Genomic DNA, 19629 nt, shown 5'->3' on the forward strand with positions numbered 1-19629 from the left:
CTGTAGTTTCAGCCACTCAGGGAAGCTAAAGTGGAGGATGGCTTGAGGCCAGGAGTTTGAGGGCACAGTGTGCTATGTTTGTGCCTGTAAATAACCACCGTGCTCCAGCCTTGGCAACATCTAAAAAAAAAAAAAAGAGGTTAAGTAATTTTCCAAAAATCATTTTGATAGTTAGTGGTTATATTAGTATAGTAGTCATGGTTCTCCAGAAACAGAACCAATATATAGATATATAAAATATTTATTGTCAGGAATTGGCCCATGCAATTATGGACGCTAAGAAGTCTAATATCTCCCTTTGGCAAGCTGGAGACTCAGGAAAGTCGGTGCTGTATCCAGTCTGTGTCCTAAGGCCTGAGAATCAGGGGGAGCTGATGATATAAATCCCTGTTTGAGGTCAGGAGGAGATGAGATGTCCTAGCTTAAGCAGTGATGCAAGAGAAAGGGTGCAGGCCAGGTGCGGCAACTCACACCTATAATCCCAGCACTTTGGGATGCCAAGGCAGGTGGATCACTTGAGGTTGGGAGTTTGAGACTGGCCTGGCCAAAATGGTGAAACCCTGTCTTTACTAAAAATACAAAAAAAATTGCGATTGCAGTGGTGCACGCCTGTAGTCCCAGCTACTTGGGAGGCTGAGGTGGGAGGATCGCTTGAACCAAGGAGGCAGAGGTTGCAGTAAGCTGAGGTTGTGCCACTGCACTCCAGCCTAGCCAACAGAGTGAGACTCTATCTCAAAAAAGAGAAAGGAAAAGGGTGCAAATTCTTCCTTTCTCTGCCTTTTTTCTATTTTGGCCCTCAACAGTTTAGATGATGCCCAGTCTACTTTACTGAGTCCTTAATTAGTTTTATCTACTAATCTCATCCAGAAGCACCCTCACAGACCCAGTCAGAAAAATGTTTAATCTGGGCACCCTGTGGCCCCCCCTCATTGACACATACAATTAACCTATCACAGTGATAGAATTGATATTCTGTCTAGGACTGTTTTTTATTTTAATTTTATTTTTATTATTGTTTGTTTTGTCTGTCTAGGACTGTTTGACTTCAAAATATATAATCTTAATCACCATATTATATTGCCTTCCCAATTTCATTTTTATTTAATATATACTTCAACATGCAGTAATTGCTCAGTTAATGGAACTATTTCCTTAACTCTTGAAATTGAGATAAATTGGATAAATATTAGCTCCTTTTTTCCTTTTTCTTTCTTTCTTTTTTTTTTTTGGAGTTAGGGTCTCACTTCTTCACCCAAGCTGGAATGCAGTGGTGCAGTCAGGGCTCACTACTGCGGCCTCAACTTCCTGGGTTCAAGTGATCCTCCCATCTAAGCCTCCTGAGTAGCTAGAACTACAGGCCAATTTTTTAATTTTTCTGTAGAGACAGGGTCTTGCTGTGTTTCCCAGGCTGGTCTTGAACACCTAGCCTCAAGCGATCCTCCCACCTCAGCCTCCCAAAGTGTTGGGGTTACAGGACTGAGCCACTATGCCTGGCCTGTTTCTCATCTATTTCTCTCTACGTTCTTGGTAGCATCAGACAACTTTTTAGAATTGATTGTTGACAACAAACTCTTTATATGATTTCTGTGTTGTACAAAGAAAAATGTATATGGCTAATGAATATATAAAGGCTTTGAGTGAAATTCTAAAATGTTTTAAAACATTTGTTATTTCTCTTTTATATTAAGGCAAAATTGATGTTTCTGAGTTAAACAAGATTTATTTAAACTACATAAACTTGAAGTCTGAGAATAAGCTCAGTGGGAAAGAGGACCTTTGGGAAAAATTACAGTATTTGTGGAAGGTACAATTTTTAAGTTACAAAATTATTATTATAAAGAGGTCGTTTTATATCTTTAGAGACTGCTATCATCCTAACAAGTTGGATAAAATTTTGTGAGAATGTTATTGCTACTCAGATGTTAGGTAGTATATCTTCATTTATCCAATTTGTATTAAAATGAAGTTTAGGTTCTCTACTATAAGACTAGATTAAGTTTACCACAGAGAAATTTATTGAAAGTGAAGTAGTCATAAAAGGCACAAGTAGACAAAGCCTGTTTTGACATAACTTTTCTCTAAGAGGATCGGTGGAATGTAGTAACACTCTTGTCAGAGCTGAGAAAATAGCCAAATCTTGCTATAGCACAGTGTGTTGTCTGTTATACTTAGGGCTTACATCATTATTCTAAAAGAACTTTCAGTAACAATATGTATTTCTACTTGAGAGAGTTTGCTTAAAAATATATCTCAGTAAGTTAATAATTTTTCTTAAATAAAATGTAGATTTTTCTTTTCTAAAGGGTTCTGAAAAGAGGATGTAATTGTGTAGCCTTGTCTAAAAATAGAGGGTATCTAAGATAAAAGTCTCATCTACCTCATTTTTAGAGTCTTGGAAAGTAATTTTGATTTATATGAAGCAGCCAAAGACAAATTATTCCCATATTATAGAAATATTGGCTATTGGTATCTTGTGGGCTTTATAATTAATAAATCAGATGTTTTTGTCCCAATTTTATGGGTAAGAAAACTGCTCTAAAGGGAAGTATATTTTGTACTTTTTGAGTGAATTTGTGACAAAATTGGTAGCACAGTGATCTCCTTTAACATAAATAAAATAATTTAAAACTTTATTTTTATTATTAAAAGTATTTATTTTATATTTCTAATTGTTATTATTATTATTATTTTTGAGACGGAGATTCACTCTGTTGCCCAGGTGGGAGTGCAGTGGCACAATCTCGGCTCACTGCAACCTCCACCCACTGGGTTCAAGCGATTCTCCTGCCTCAGCCTCCAAGTAGCTGAGATTACAGGTGGCTACCACCGCACCCAGCTAATTTTCGTGTTTTTAGTGGAGATGGAGTTTCACTGTGTTGGCCAGGATGGTCTCGAACTCCTGACCTTATGTGATCTGCCCGCCTTGGCCTCCCAAAGTACTGGGATTACAGGCATGAGCCACTGTACCCGACCTTCATTTCTAATTATTAATGTAGGTACTCTCATCTCTATATATTACCTGTAAATGTTGAAGTCTTTTGATTTTAGACATTTACGTCACGTATTTCTCTATTCTCTTATCTGTAGTCTACTCTGAATCTCCCAGAAGATCTTTTGAGGGTTCCTGATGAGTCACTCTTCTTAAATAGTGGTGGAGATTCCTTAAAGTCCATCCGGCTCCTCAGTGAGATTGAAAAACTTGTTGGTACATCATTACCTGGGCTTCTGGAAATTATTCTCAGCAGTTCCATTTTAGAGATTTATAATCACATCCTTCAAACAGTGTTTCCAGATGAAGATGTGACATTCAGGAAGAGTTGTGCCACAAAAAGGAAACTCAGCCACATTAATCAAGAGGAAGCCAGTGGAACATCTTTACATCAGAAAGCCATCATGACTTTCAGTTGCCACAATGAGATTAATGCTTTTGTTGTACTGAGCAGAGGGAGTCAAATTTTGTCTCTGAATACCACTAGGTTTTTAACAAAGTTAGGACATTGCTCTTCAGCCTGTCCTTCTGATTCAATTTCACAGACCAACATTCAAAATTTGAAAGGCTTAAATTCTCCAGTTATTATTGGGAAGTCAGAAGATCCATCCTGTGTTGCAAAAGTTTCTGAAGACGGGAAACCTGTGATAGGGACTCAGAAAATGGAGTTACATGTGAGGTGGAGGTCAGACACAGGCAAATGTGTAGATGCTTCACCGCTGGTTGTAATACCCACTTTTGATAAGTCATCTACAACTGTGTACATTGGTTCCCATTCTCATAGAATTAAGGCAGTTGACTTTTACTCTGGAAAGGTAAAATGGGAACAGATTTTGGGAGATCGAATTGAATCCTCAGCATGTGTATCTAAGTGTGGAAACTTTATTGTGGTGGGTAAGTTTTTGAATTTGAGGTTTGTGGAGTTAAATTGAATTACCATACAATAATCTTCATAGGCCCAAGTTAAATTTTTTAAAAATCTAAATATGATGGGTTTGGTTGCTGTCCAAAAGTTATAGTTAACCCTGTGCTGATTAATAATGTGGGCCTTGGGGTCAAGAGTCCCTGGATTTGAACCTACCTGTATAGCTATTATGAACTCTGTGACCTTTGGCAAGTTACTGAACCTCTTAGAATTTCACTTTCCTTGTGGGTAAAATGGGAATAATAATAAAATGTGTTGGTGCATCACAAATACCCCAAAACTCAACAACCTAGAACAACACAAATTTATTATCTCATAGTTTCTATGAGACAATTCAGGAGCAGCTTAGCTGGCAGTTCTGGTTCAGGGCTTTCACGTGACTATAGCCATCTGAAAGCTTGAGTTGGGTTGGAAACTCTGCCAAGATAGCTCATTTGCATCACTATTAGAAGAAAGCCTCAGTTCTTTGCTGATTCTGGCAGGAAGCTTCAATTCTTGCCACATATGCCTCTCTCTAGGCTGCTTGACTGCCCTTACAACATGGCAGCTAACATTCCTCAGAGTGATCCAGGAGACAGCAAGTAGAGGAACAGAGTACCTTTTATGACCTAGCGTTCCAAATTCCATACCATCATTTTTTGTTTTCTTCTGTTAATTAGAAGGGCATAACTCAGCCAGGCGCGGTGGCTCACAGCTGTAATATCAGCACTTTGAGAGGCCGAGGTGGACAGATCGCTTGTGCCCAGGAGTTCGAGACCAGCCTGGGTAACATGCAGAAACTCTGTCACTACAAAAAATACAAACATTAGCTAGGCATGGTAGTACATGCCTGTAGTCCCAGCTACTTGGATGGCTGAGGTGGGAGGATCACTAGAGCCCAGTAGGTTGAGGCTGCTGTGAGTGGTGATTGTGCCACTGTACTCTGGTCTGAGCAAGCAGAGCAGGACTCTGTCTCAAAAAAAAAAAAAAAAGTGCATAACTCAGTTCAAGCCACACTCAAGGGGAAGAGAATTAGGCTCCACCTCTTGAAAGGAAGTACATCAAAGAATTCATGGACTTTTTTATTTATTTATTTTTTTTTTGAGATGGAGTCTGGCTCTGTTTCCCAGGCTGTAGTGCAGTGGCGCGATCTTGGTTCACTACAACCTCCGCCTCCTGGGTTCAAGTGATTCTCCTGCCTCAGCCCCCTGAGTAGCTGGTATTACAGGCGCATGCTACCACACCCAACTAATTTTTGTATTTTTTGTAGTGATGGGGTTTCACCATGTTGGTCAGGCTGGTATTGAACTCCTGACCTTGTGATCCACCTGCCTCAGCATCCCAAAGTGCTGGGATTACAGGTGTGAGCCACTGCGCCCGGCCTCCTGGACATATTTTAAAACCACTAGAATCTTTTATCAAGCTTTTGGGAGGATTAAATGAGATAACTGTCTATGAATCGATTGGTGCATTGCTAGGGACGTGCCACCACACCTGGCTAATGTTTGTAATTTTTGTAGAGACAGAGCTTCTGCGTGTTGTCCAGGCTGGTCTCAAACTCCTGGGCTCAAGCGATCTGCCCACCTCAGCCTCCCAAAGTGCTGAGATTACAGGCGTGAGCCACCATGTCTGGCCTGGTGAACATTTTTTCATAAGTGCTCATTAAGTGTTAGCTACTAACTGCTGCTTAGTTTCATTAAGGTATAGGTGACTTTTACTCTATTAGGAATATGGGGGTCCTGGGTATAATATCTCCCCCTGACTACAACTCTCTTTTTACTCTCCCAAGTATGTTAGGTTTCATTTTATACGCTTATGGAATCTTCATCAAAGCTTTTCAGACTAAAGGCTTAGGAATAGCTTTCCCTACTTGTGCTATCCTAGCGGCAATCTACTTGAATCTGAATGTGATTCTTCCCTTCTTCCCCTTTAAACAACGGCATTTTGAAAATTGTACTACAGAACACTTTCAGTAATATACCTGAATGATAAGAAACTGCTGAATTGTTTCCCAAAGTAACTAAAGTGTTTTGCATTTCCACCATCAATGTGTGAAAAGTCCAGTTGCACCACATTTTTGCTAGTACTTGGTATTGTCAGCTTTAACTTTTTTTTTTGGTTATAGCCGTTGAAATAATCATGAGTGGTATTTTATTGTGGTTTTAATTTGCCTTTCCCTAGTGACCAGTGATGTTGAGCATCTTTTTTTTTTTTTTTTTCCTTTTTTTGAGACAGGGTCTTGCTCTGTCACCCAGGCTGGAGTGCAGTGGCGTGATCATGGCTTACTACACCCTCAAACTCCTGGGCTCAGGTGATGCTCCCATCTCAGCTTCTGGAGTAGCTGGGACTACAGATGCACCACCACACCTGGCTAATGTTTATAATTTTTGTAGAGACAGAGCTTCTGCGTGTTGTCCAGGCTGGTCTCAAACTCCTGGGCTCAAGCGATCTGCCCACCTCAGCCTCCCAAAGTGCTGGGATTACAGACGTGAGCCACCATGTCTGACGAGCACCTTCTCATAACCTCATTTGCTCTCTGTGTATCTTTCATGAAGTGTCTATTGAAATCTTTTTCCCATTTTTAAGTTTTTTAAATTGAGTTTTAAGAATTGTTTTATGTATTCTGAATATAAATCATTTATCAGATATATGTTTTGCATGTTTTCTCTCAGTCTGGGGCTTGTGTTTTATTCTCTTAGCATAGTGACATAGTGTCTTTTGAAGAGGAGTCCTTTATTTTGATGAAGTCCAATTTAATTTTTTTAATGGGTCATGCTTTTGGTGTCATCTTAGCAATCTTTGCCTAACCCAAGGTCAAAAAGATTTTCTTTTGTATTGTCTTTTGGAATTAAACTGAATTGACAGAAATCTTTACCCAGGTGAGTTCTCGGGTGCTCTACTATGTAGGACATTTCTCTTTGTCATCTCTGAGCTGGCCACTGCTCTCTTGCTACTAGATAATAACTGCCAGGGGGAAAAAAAAGCATAAAAAGTACATTGGGAATTGGGCCCCAAATGAGTGGCAACGGCCATACGCAGAGCCATCTAGAGAGTGGGCGTCAATGAAATTGCCCTAAATAGCTGTCCCCAAATTCTACTTCTCCTGATTTTCATGGTCTCCAGGGAATTTGAGTGACCTTCACTTTGTAGATTTGAACCATCTCTACTTCCAGTTAGGTTATTTTGGCTACACCAAGGTCAAGGACTCCTGCCCTGTCTTCTCATCCATAGCAGCAATTTGGGAAAAGCAGTTTAGTTGTTAAGAGCATAGGCTCTGGAGATTGACTTCTTAGATTCAAATCTTGGTTTGCCACATATGAGCTGTGTAATTTTTCCCCAGTAATTTAGTCTCTCTGTGCTTCAATTTTGTTACCTATAAAATGTGGTTATAATAGTACTTACTTCACTGTGAGGATTAAATGAATTAATATATGTAACATACTTAGAATAACACCTGACACATAGTAAATGCTCAATGAACATTGACTATTAACGTTAGCACTTCTTAAACACCTTCTATGCACTGGGCATTTGTTCACATTATCTGAATTGTTGCAATAACCCTGGAAGTAGATGACTCCACATTCTGCAGATGAATAATTTGGGGCTTAGCAACACTGGGTGATTTAAATGCCCAGTGATAGTCGTGATGAAATCTGAATCCAGATGTGTCAAAAATCTCTCTCCGCCACAGTGTACTTTATTATTTTTTCAGTAGTGAAGCGCTTCTTAAAAATAAGTATGTAAAAAAATTAGTGAAGTACTTTTAAAAGATACACCTACTAAATAGATATTTTACACAAGTGATTACTAATTCACTTTCTGCTTTACATTGCTAAAATGTAAGCCAGATGAGCTGATCATAGAGCCTATATATAAGAGGAGGACTGAATATAAATTGCATGCTGTAGGCTAAAGAATTATTTTCCAGTAATGTATCTATATCAAATCTTTTGTGCTTTGTTTCTTGGTAGGCTGTTATAATGGATTAGTTTATGTTCTGAAAAGTAATAGTGGAGAAAAATACTGGATGTTTACTACTGAAGATGCTGTCAAAAGCTCGGCAACCATGGATCCAACCACAGGACTCATTTACATTGGATCTCATGACCAGCACGCATATGCTTTAGATATTTATGTAAGAATTGACCTCAAATTAGCTGGGCATGGTGGCGCATGCCTGTAATGGTAGTTACTCCGGATGCTGAGGTGGGAGGATTGCGTGAACCTGGGAGGTGGAGGTTGCAGTGAGCCAAGATTGTGACAGTATATTCCAGCCTGGGTGACAGAGTGAGACTCTATCTCAAAAAAAAAAAAAAAAAAAAAAAAAAGAAAGAAAATTCACCTCATTAGTCTAATACCATAAGCATAGAAGCATTAAATTTCAATACTTAGAAGAAGAGTGAGTAACTGTCAGGTGCAGTTGAGCCTTGGAACAGGTATTAACTATTTCCCAAGCTTATCACTGTGGTCTGGGAAGAATAAAGTATTAATTAAGTCTTAATATCTTAAGACCTTTTCAACTTCATTACCAAATTTACCACAAATAAGTGTGCTACTCAGAGTTTTGGAATTAAAGTACTTAGGATTATCATCTTGATAGTAGAAAAAAATGATGAAGATATCAATAAGATATTTTAAGACCTGATTACATAAAAATTAAAATGTTATGTAAAAATTATGAAATTAAGCTGGGAAAATTGTTGAAATAAATGTAAAAAAAGTGGAAATTCATTTATATTTATAAGTATTAATGAAAATAAAGATCAAATACAAATTAATAAGACAAATATAGAGCAGATAGATAGAAAAATAAACAAGGGACATAAATACACAGGACCCCAAAGAAGAGACGGCTAGTAAATGTATATAAATAGTTCATGAATTTAATAATCAAAGGAATGAAAATTAAAAACTCTGAGATAAACAAATGGTATTAGATTAGAAAACATATTCATCATAACATTAAATGCTGATGAGAGTGGTAAGAGGTTGTAACTAGTGAGGCCTCTAATGAAAACGATTTGACCATAGGTAACAATTTCATATCCTTGATCCAATAAAATTCTTTTTTTAGAAATCCTGGCAAAATCATCAGAAACATAGTCAAATATATGCATTAAGATGCCTATTTCTAAGTTGTTTATAATACCTAGAAATTCCAAAAAACGTTCAGTGATAAGGTAGAGAGAGAAATTATTTATGTTCATATGGGATGTTATGGATTAAAATTATATTTAAATCATTTTACAAAATCAGTGAGCAAAATATACCAAGTTATATATTCAGAATGATCTCAGCTATATTAGATCGTGTGTGTGTATGTACACATATTCTCAGATGTGCGCACACAGACACACACACTCATACCCCAAAAAGATCAAATGAGAAAATGCTAAAATGTTAACACTGGTTGTCTCTGGGTAGTGTCCTTTGTCTTTATACTAATCTGATTAAAGATGAAAACTTATATTAACTAAACAGACATAATATCATGAAGGGTAGGTTATATGGATTTGTTAACCATCAACAAGAACAAATTAATTTGTTTTCTTATTTGCAGAGAAAGAAGTGTGCTTGGAAGTCAAAATGTGGAGGAACTGTCTTTTCCTCTCCGTGTTTGAACCTGATTCCACATCATTTGTATTTTGCTACATTGGGAGGACTTTTACTGGCTGTAAATCCTGTAGGCATAAAATAATACATATTGATTTTATTACTTATCTTTTCTTTAAATTTTTAAAATTTTTGGTTTGAGCTTTGAAAGTTTGAGTAGTTTTCAGTTAATTATAGTAGTCCACATACACCAAACTGGAATTCATTAAAAATGATTGACATGAGATCTAGAAAGATAAGAAAATTTAAATTCCTGTATATATATATTTTTTTGTTTGTTTGTTTGTTTTTTGACAGAGTCTCCCTCTGTCACCCAGGCTGGAGTGCAGTGGCGCAATCTCAGCTCACTGCAACCTCTGCCTCCCAGGTTCAAATTGACAGAATTTTTTTCATCATATTAAGAACTTTATGTCCATCATAGGGATAGCTCTTAGGTGCTAGTTTTTTCTTTGCTGCTTTTATTGCAAGCCTTTTTCCTAGTTCTCATACATAGCACTGATTAATTTTATATATGTATACGAGCTTCATTTATGTCTGCATACCACTATGGCATTTTCTGCTATTTTAGTTCTACCCCTAGGAGATGTATGAGTTTGTTTTTTAAAGGGTAACTGATTAGTAGGATGACATAAAATGCTGTGAATTGCTTTTTACTGTGACAGGCTACTGGGAACGTTATTTGGAAACATTCCTGTGGAAAACCACTCTTCTCTTCCCCACGATGTTGCTCACAGTATATTTGTATTGGCTGTGTAGATGGGAATTTACTCTGCTTTACTCACTTTGGAGAACAGGTAATAGAACTAGAAATTTTTTATATATACAATTTTATAAATATAAAAATGTATATATAAAAAATAGAACTAGAAATTTTATATCTCTATAGTTCTATTTATATTTTTTAAATTTACTTTTCTTAAAGGCAAAGCAGATGGTGACAACTGAAGTAACATTTTAAACATCATTATTCAACTCACGGTGTTGAGAAGTAGTTCTATTTTAATTGTGAAGCCATGGATTTCTTAATTTTTTAAAGAAGACATAGTAGATTTAAAAGATTTCTACCCAAACATTGTTACACTTCTTTTGTCATCTCCCCCAATTTTTAAAATATTACCAGTTTTTAGCCTGTTTTATTATAACTTCTATTGAGATTATAAAAGTTTAAATAAAACCCCTTGTTTCTTTTAATTGATACAGACATTTGTACCTATTTATGGGGTACGTATGTGATATTTTGTTACATGCATAGACTGTATAATGATTAAGTCAGGGTGTTTGTGGTGTCCATCACCTTGAGTACTTATCATTTCTATGTGTTGGGATCATTTCACGTCTTCTCTTTTAGCTGTTCTGAAATATACAACATATTGTTGTTGGCTGTAGTCATCCTACTTTGCTACTGAACATTAGAACTTATTTTTTCTTACTATATGTTTTTACCTATTAACTAACCTGTTTTTATTTTTTTATTAGCCAACACACCCCAACTTCATTTTTTTTTTTTTTTTTTTTTTTTTGAGACAGAATCTTGCTTTGTTACCAGGCTGGAGTACATTGGTATGATCTCGGCTCACTGCAACCTCCGCCTTGTGGGTTCAAGCAATTCTCCTGCCTCAGCCTCCCAAGTAGCTGGGACTACAGGCGCATGCTGCCATGCCTGGCTAATTTTTGTATTTTTAGTAGAGACGGGGTTTCACCATGTTGCCCAGGCTGGTCTCGAACTCCTGACCTCAAGTGATCCAACTGCCTCAGCCTCCCAAAGTACTGAGATTACAGGCATGAGCCACCACGCCCGGCCCCCAACTTCTAATATTCCATTTTCTTCCTCCATGAGATCAACTTTTTTAGCTCTCACATGTGAGTGAGAACATACAATATTTGTCTTTCTGGGCCTGGCTTAATTTCACTAAAGATAAAAACCTCCAATGGCCGGGCATCGTGGCTCACACCTGTAATCCCAGCACTTTGGGAGGCCAAGGTGGGAGGATCACAAAGTCAGGAGATTGAGACCATCCTGGCCAACATGGTGAAACCCCGTCTCTACTAAAATACAAAAAAAAAAAAAAAATTAGCTGGGCATGGTGGCACACGCCTGTAGTCCCAGCTACTTGGGAGGCTGAGGCAGGGGAATCGCTTGAACCGGGAGGTGGATGGCAACAGAGCGAGAGACTGTCTCCAAAAAAAAAAAAAAAGTCTCCAGTTCCATCCATGTTGCTGCAAATGACATGATTTCCTTGGTTTTTATGGCCTAATAATATTTCACTGCATCTATATGTACTACATTTTCTTTATCCACTCATCCATCGGTGGACACTTAAGTTCATTTCGTATCTTTGCTCTTGTGAATAGTGCTGCAGTAAACATGGGAGATGGGAGTGCAGGTTGTCTCTGTGATATACTGATTTTTTGTCTTTGGGTAAATAGTAGTAGGACTGTTGGATATGATAGTTCTCTTCTTAGTTTTTTGAGAAATCTCCATACTGTTTTCCACAATGACTACCCTAATTTACATTCCCACCAGCAGTGTAAGTTCCTTTTTCTCCACATCTTTGTCAGCATTTGTTATGTTCTTTTAGTAATAACCATTTTAACTCGGTAAGATGATATCTCATTGTGGTTTTGATTTGCATTTCCCTGATCATTAGTGATGTTGAGTGTTTTTTTCATATACCTGTTAGCCATTTGTATGTCTTTTGAGATATGTCTATTCATCTCCCTTGCCCACTTTTTAATAGGATTTGTTTACTGTTGTGTTGTTTGAGTTCCTCGTATTCTATGTATTAGTCCCTTGTTGGATAAATAGTTTGCAAGTATTTTCTCCCATTCAACAGGCTGTCTCTTCACTCTGTTGTTTCCTTTGCTGTGCAGAAGCTTTTTAGCTTAATATAGTCCCACTTAACTATTTTTGTTTTTGTTGCCTATACTTTTTAGGCCTTAGCTATAAAAGCTTTGCTTAGACCAGTGTCCTGAAGTGATTCCCTTATGTTTTCTTCTAGTAGTTTTAACTAGTTTTGGGTCTTAAATTTAAGTCTTTAATCCATCTCAAGTTTATTTTTATATGCAGTGAGAGAGAGGGGTCTGGTTTATTCTTCTGCATGTAGAGCTTCAATTTTCCCAGCACCATTTATTGAAGAGGGTGTCCATTCCCCATTGTGTATTTTTGACACCTTTCTCAAAACTCCGTTGGCTGTAACTACGTGGATTTATTTCTAGGTTCTCCATTCTGTTACATTGATCTATTTTTATACCAATACAGTGCCATTTTGGCTAAATTAGCCTTATTTTGAAGTCAGTTACTGTGATGCCTCCAGCTTTGTTCTTTTTACCCAATATTGCTTTGGCTATTCTGGGTCGTTTTTGGTTCCATATGAATTTTATTTTCTTTAATTTTATTTTTTGAGATGGAATCTTGTTCTTTTGCCCAGGCTGGAGTGCATGGGCACAATTTTGGCTCACTGAAACCTCTGCCTCCTGGGTTCAAGCCATTCTCCTGCCTCAGCCTCCTGAATAGCTAGGATTACAGTTGTGTACCACCACACCCAGCTAATTTTTGTATTTTTAGTAGAGATGGGGTTTCACCATGTTGGCCAGGCTGGTCTCGAACTCCTGACCTCAGGTGATCCACCTGCCTTGGCCTCCCAAAGTGTTGGGATTACAGGTGGAAGCCACCGTGCCTGGCCACAACTTATAACTTTTTATCATTGCCCATAAACTCTTCCTTTCAGCACAATTAATTCTTTTTTTCCTACATTTGGAAAAAAAGATACATAGTTTGTAATAAGATATATTGAAAATTGGTCTCAATTTTTTTTTTTTTTTTTTTTTTTGAGATGAGGTCTCACTATCGCCCAGGGTGGAGTGCAGTAGTGTGATCTTGGCTCACTGCAACCTCTGCCTCCCAGGTTCAAGTGGTTCTCCCACTTCAGCCTCCCCAGTAGCTGGGACTATAGGTGTGTGCCACCACACCCGGCTAATTTTTGTATTTTTAATAGAGACGGGGTTTCACCATGTTGGCCAAGCTGGTCTTGAACTCCTGACTGCAGGTGATCTGCCTGCCTTGGCCTCCCAAAATGCTGGAATTATAGGCATGAAACACCATGCCTGGCCCAGTTTTTAATAAGATACATTGAAGACTGGATGTGGTGGCTCACACCTGTAATCTCTGCACTTTGGGAGGCCGAGGTGGGCGGATCACGAGGTCAAGAGATCAAGACCATCCTGGCTAACATGGTGAAACCCCATCTCTACTAAAAATACAAAAAATTACCTGGGTGTGGTGGCATGCGCCTAGCTGCTCAAGAGGCTGAGGCGGGAGAAGCACTTCAACCTGGCGGGCAGAGGATGCAGTGAGCTGAGATCATGACACTGCACTCCAGCCTGGGTGACAGAGCAAGACTCCATCTCAAAAATATATTGATAATAAATAAAAATTAAAAAAAGATATATTGAAAACTCAATGTAGTTTTACCTTTGAACTCAGTGTCTCTGAATAATACTAACTCTTGAATGGAGTTCAAAATTAATTTTACTTATTATGCACGGCAGTGAATCACATAGTAACAACACTCCAGTATATTTTGTCTTAGATTTTACATTTTACCACTGGGAGAGAGGTCTAGTATGATAGTGCTACTTTTCAGAAAAAGCCATTTTGTCTGTGTATAGTTACCATTCAAATAGCCTATATCTCTTAGATTTGCATTAAGAACCTCATAGAGCTTTAAGGGAGAATTGGAGCAATTAGATGAATGAATTATATTTATTTTTATTACTTGTTATAGGTTTGGCAGTTCCCTACCAGTGGACCAATCTTTTCATCCCCGTGTACCTCACCATCAGAGCAAAAAATATTTTTTGGTTCCCATGATTGCTTTATCTACTGTTGTAACATGAAAGGTCACCTGCAGTGGAAATTTGAAACTACTTCAAGGGTCTATGCAACACCGTTTGCTTTCCATAACTACAATGGCAGCAATGAAATGTTGCTGGCAGCAGCATCTACTGATGGGAAAGTGTGGATCTTGGAATCTCAGAGTGGACAATTGCAAAGTGTTTATGAACTTCCTGGAGAAGTCTTCTCTTCTCCTGTGGTCCTGGAATCAATGCTCATTATTGGGTGTAGAGATAATTATGTTTATTGTCTGGATTTATTGGGTGGCAATCAAAAATAATCAAATACAGTCCTTATTTGTATAACAAATGTGAGATATTTGAAAATATTTTACCATTATAGAGCATGTGGACTTATTTTATATTAAAGATTATATTTTGGCTAAGAAACGGAAACTTGTCTACTACACTTGATTAGAGAACAACTAACTATATTTTACTTCCCATAGGAACAACAGAAGCTTTTACAAGGAGTTAGAGAACAAAACACATCAATATATTTAGTAGCACTTTTGTTTAATTAGGTGTGATGGTTAACTTTATATGTCAGCTTGACTGGATACCAGCTAAGGGATACTCAGCTGGTAAAACATTATTTCTGGGTATGTCTGTGAGGCTGTTTCTGGAAAAGATGATTAGCATTTGAATTTGAATCAGTAGACCGAATAAAGAAGGTCCTCCCTCACCAGTGTGCCAATGTGGGTGGCATCGTTCAATCTGATGCGGGCCTGAATAGAATGAAAAGGTAAAGGAGGGGCAAATGCTCTCTTCTTACTGAGATGTATCCATCTGCTCCTGCCCTTGGACATCAGAGCTCCTGGTTCTGAAGCCTTTGCACCACTCTCCTGGGTCTCCAGCATGCAAATGGCAGATGGTGGTACTTCTCAGCCTCCATAATCACTTAAGCCAATTTTTATAATACATCTCTCCTAATCGCTAGGTTTCTATGGAGAACCCTAATACATTAGGCTAATTTTATGTTTTTTTCTTTAAGAAAGCAAGATCCCAGCTGGGGGGCAGGGGGAGGAACAGAATATACTTGGGGGGTTAAAAACAGTCTTTATTACATGAATTTGTCATTCATGGCAAAAGGTTTTCCAAGGCAGGATCTAGTTATCGAATTACGTTCCTTAGTTATTTTTAAATGAAGTACTAATGTAGAATAAAATAAACACACATATAACCCACCCCCCACATAGTACAATTTCATGTTTATACATGGTGATTTCAGGCATTCATTGTTCCTAGAAATGCCCTTTCCTTGAAATTTTGATCTTTTGCGGGCAGCTAAGATCGCCGAATAGGAAGAGCTCTGGTCTACAGCTCCCAGTGTGAGCGACGCAGAAGACAGGTGATTTCTGCTTTTCCATCTGAGGTGCTGGGTTCATCTCACTAGGGAGTGCCAGACAGTGGGCGCAGGACAGTGGGTGCAGCGCACTGTGCGCGAGCTGAAGAGGGCAAGGCATTGCCTTACTCGGGAAGTGCATGGGGTCAGGGAGTTCCCTTTCCTAGTCAAAGGGGTGACGGCACCTGGAAAATCGGGTCACTCCCACCCTAATACTGCGCTTTTCTGACGGGCTTAGGAAATGGCGCACCAGGAGATTATATCCCGCACCTGGCTCGGAGGGTCCTACGCCCACGGAGTCTTGCTGATTGCTAGCACAGCAGTCTGAGATCAAACTGCAAGGCGGCAGCGAGGCTGGTGGAGGGGTGCCTGCCATTGCCCAGGCTTGCTTAGGTAAACAAAGCAGCCAGGAAGCTCGAACTGGGTGGAGCCCACCACAGCTCAAGGAGGCCTGCCTGCCTCTGTAGGCTCCACCTCTGGGGGCAGGGCACAAACAAAAAGACAGCAGTAACCTCGGCAGACTTACATGTCCCTGTCTGTCTGACAGCTTGGAAGAGAGCAGTGATTCTCCCAGCACACAGCTGGAGATCTGAGAACAGGCAGACTGCCTCCTCAAGTGGGTCCCTGACCCCTGACCCCCGAGCAGCCTAACTGGGAGGCACCCCTCAGTAGGGGCAGACTGATACCTCACATGGCTGGGTACTCCTCTGAGACAAAACTTCCAGAGGAACGATCAGACAGCAGCATTTGTGGTTCATGAAAATCTGCTGTTCTGCAGCCACCGCTGCTGATACCCAGGCAAACAGGGTCTGGAGTGGACCTCCAGCAAACTCCAATAGACCTGCAGCTGAGGGTACTGTCTGTTAGAAGGAAAACTAACAGAAAGGACATCCACACCAAAAACCCATCTGTACATCACCATCATCAAAGACCAAAAGTAGATAAAACCACAAAGATGGGGAAAAAACAGAGCAGAAAAACTGGAAACTCTAAAAAGCAGAGCACCTCTCCTCCAAAGAAAAGCAGTTCCTCACCAGCAATGGAACAAAGCTGGACGGAGAATGTCTTTGACGAGTTGAGAGAAGAAGGCTTCAGACAATCAAACTACTCCAAGCTACAGGAGGAAATTCAAACCAAAGGCAAAAAAGTTAAAAACTTTGAAAAAAATTTAGACAAATGTATAACTAGAATAACCAATACAGAGAAGTGCTTAAAGGAGCTGATGGAGCTGAAAGCCAAGGCTCCAGACTACGTGAAGAATGCAGAAGCCTCAGGAGCCGATGCGATCAACTGGAAGAAAGGGTATCAGTGATAGAAGAAAAAATGAATGAAATGAAGTGAGAAGGGAAGTTTAGAGAAAAAAAGAATGAAAAGAAATGAACAAAGCCTCCAAGAAATATGGGACTATGTGACAAGACCAAATCTACGTCTGATTGGTGTACCAGAAAGTGACGGGGAGAATGGAACCAAGTTGGAAAACACTCTGTGGGATATTATCCAGGAGAACTTCCCCAATCTAGCAAGGCAGGCCAGCATTCAAATTCAGGAAATACAGAGAACGCCACAAAGATACTCCTCGAGAAGAGCAACTCCAAGACACATAATTGTCAGATTCACCAAAGTTGAAATGAAGGAAAAAATGTTAAGGGCAGCCAGAGAAAATGGTCGGGTTACCCACAAAGGGAAGCCCATCAGACTAACAGCGGATCTCTCGGCAGAAACTCTACAAGCCAGAAGAGAGTGGGGGCCAAATATTCACCATTCTTAAAGAAAAGAATTTTCAACCCAGAATTTCATATCCAGCCAAACTAAGCTTCATAAGTGAAGGAGAAATAAAATACTTTACAGACAAGCAAATGCTGAGAGATTTTGTCACCACCAGGCCTGCCCTAAAAGAGCTCCTGAAGGAAGCACTAAACATGGAAAGGAACAACTCGTACCGGCCACTGCAAAATCATGCCAAATTGTAAAGACCATCGAGGCTAGGAAGAAACTGCATCAACTAACTAGCAAAATAACGCTAACATCATAATGACAGGATCAAATTAACACCTAACAATATTAACTTTAAATGTAAATGGACTAAATGCTCCAATTAAAAGACACAGACTGGAAAATTGGATAAAGAGTCAAGACCCATCAGTGTGCTGTATTCAGGAAACCCATCTCATGTGCAGAGACACACATAGGCTCAAAATAAAAGGATGGAGGAAGATCTACCAAGCAAATGGAAAACAAAAAAAGGCAGGGGTTGCAATCCTAGTCTCGGATAAAACAGACTTTAAACCAACAAAGATAAAAAGAGACAAGGCCATTACATAATGGTAAAGGGATCAATTCAACAAGAAGAGCTAAATATATATGCACCCAATACAGGAGCACCCAGATTCATAAAGCAAGTCCTGAGGGACCTACAAAGAGACTTAGACTCCCACACAATAATAATGGGAGACTTTAACACCCCACTGTCAACATTAGACAGATCAACGAGACAGAAAGTTAACAAGGATACCCAGGAATTGAACTCAGCGCTGCACCAAGCGGACCTAATAGACATCTACAGAACTCTCCACCCCAAATCAACAGAATACACGTTTTTTCAGCACCACACCACACCTATTCCAAAATTGACCACATAGTTGGAAGTAAAGCTCTCCTCAGCAAATGTAAAAGAACAGAAATTATAACAAACTGTCTCTCAGACCACAGTGCAATCAAACTAGAACTAAGGATTAAGAAACTCACTCAAAACCGCTCAACTAGATGGAAACTGAACAACCTGCTCCTGAATGACTACTGGGTACATAATGAAATGAAGGCAGAAATCAAGATGTTCTTTGAAACCGTCGAGAACAAAGACACAACATACCAGAATCTCTGGGACACATTCAAAGCAGTGTGTAGAGGGAAATTTATAGCACTAAATGCCCACAAGAGAAAGCAGGAAAGATCTAAAATTGACACCCTAACATCACAATTAAAAGAACTAGAAAAGCAAGAGCAAACACATCCAAAAGCTAGAGCAGAAGGCAAGAAATAACTAAAATCAGAGCAGAACTGAAGGAAAGAGAGACAAAAAAAACCCTTCAAAAAATTAATGAATCCAGGAGCTGGTTTTTTGAAAGGATCAACAAAATTGACAGACCGCTAGCAAGACTAATAAAGAAGAAAAGAGAGAAGAATCAAATAGACGCAATAAAAAATGACAAAGGGGATATCACCACCGATCCCACAGAAATACAAACTACCATCAGAGAATACTATAAACACCTCTACGCAAATAAACTAGAAAATCTGGAAGAAATGGACAAATTCCTCAACACGTACACCCTCCCAAGACTAAACCAGGAAGAAATTGAATCTCTGAATAGACCAATAACAGACTCTGAAATTGAGGCAATAATCAATAGCTTACCAACCAAAAAGAGTCCAGGACCAGATGGATTCACAGCCGAATTCTACCAGAAGTACAAGGAGGAACTGATACCATTCCTTCTGAAACTATTCCAATCAACAGAAAAAGAGGGAATCCTCCCTAACTCATTTTATGAGGCCAGCATCATCCTGATACCAAAGCCTGGCAGAGACACAACCAAAAAAGAGAATTTTAGACCAATATCCTTGATGAACATTGATGCAAAAATCCTCAATAAAATACTGGCAAACCGTATCCAGCAGCACATCAAAAAGCTTATCCACCATGATCAAGTGGGCTTAATCTGTGGGATGCAAGGCTGGTTCAATATACACAAATCAATAAATGTATTCCAGCATATAAACACAACCAAAAACAAAAACCACATGATTATCTCAATAGATGTAGAAAAGGCCTTTGACAAAATTCAACAACTCTTCATGCTAAAAACTCTCAATAAATTAGGT

At 39.1% G+C, this 19629-nt stretch overlaps 1 protein-coding gene across 13 annotated transcripts in view; it reads left to right on the plus strand.

Moving 5' to 3' along the window:
- AASDH (aminoadipate-semialdehyde dehydrogenase) overlaps positions 1 to 14798 on the plus strand; it is a 49912-nt gene extending 35114 nt beyond the window's left edge. For all 13 annotated transcript variants that reach the window (XM_009239988.4, XM_054553984.2, XM_054553982.2 and 10 more), the window contains 6 exons: positions 1689 to 1804; positions 3088 to 3883; positions 7868 to 8031; positions 9457 to 9579; positions 10172 to 10303; positions 14294 to 14798. In XM_009239988.4, the coding sequence (XP_009238263.1) occupies positions 1689 to 1804; positions 3088 to 3883; positions 7868 to 8031; positions 9457 to 9579; positions 10172 to 10303; positions 14294 to 14683 (1721 nt within the window). In that variant the 3' untranslated portion in view covers positions 14684 to 14798. The remainder of the gene's footprint in view (positions 1 to 1688; positions 1805 to 3087; positions 3884 to 7867; positions 8032 to 9456; positions 9580 to 10171; positions 10304 to 14293) is intronic.
- The last annotated feature ends 4831 nt before the right edge of the window (positions 14799 to 19629 follow it).

The sequence above is a fragment of the Pongo abelii genome, chromosome 3, assembly GCF_028885655.2.
Source record: "Pongo abelii isolate AG06213 chromosome 3, NHGRI_mPonAbe1-v2.0_pri, whole genome shotgun sequence".
NCBI classification, from domain to species: domain Eukaryota; kingdom Metazoa; phylum Chordata; class Mammalia; order Primates; family Hominidae; genus Pongo; species Pongo abelii.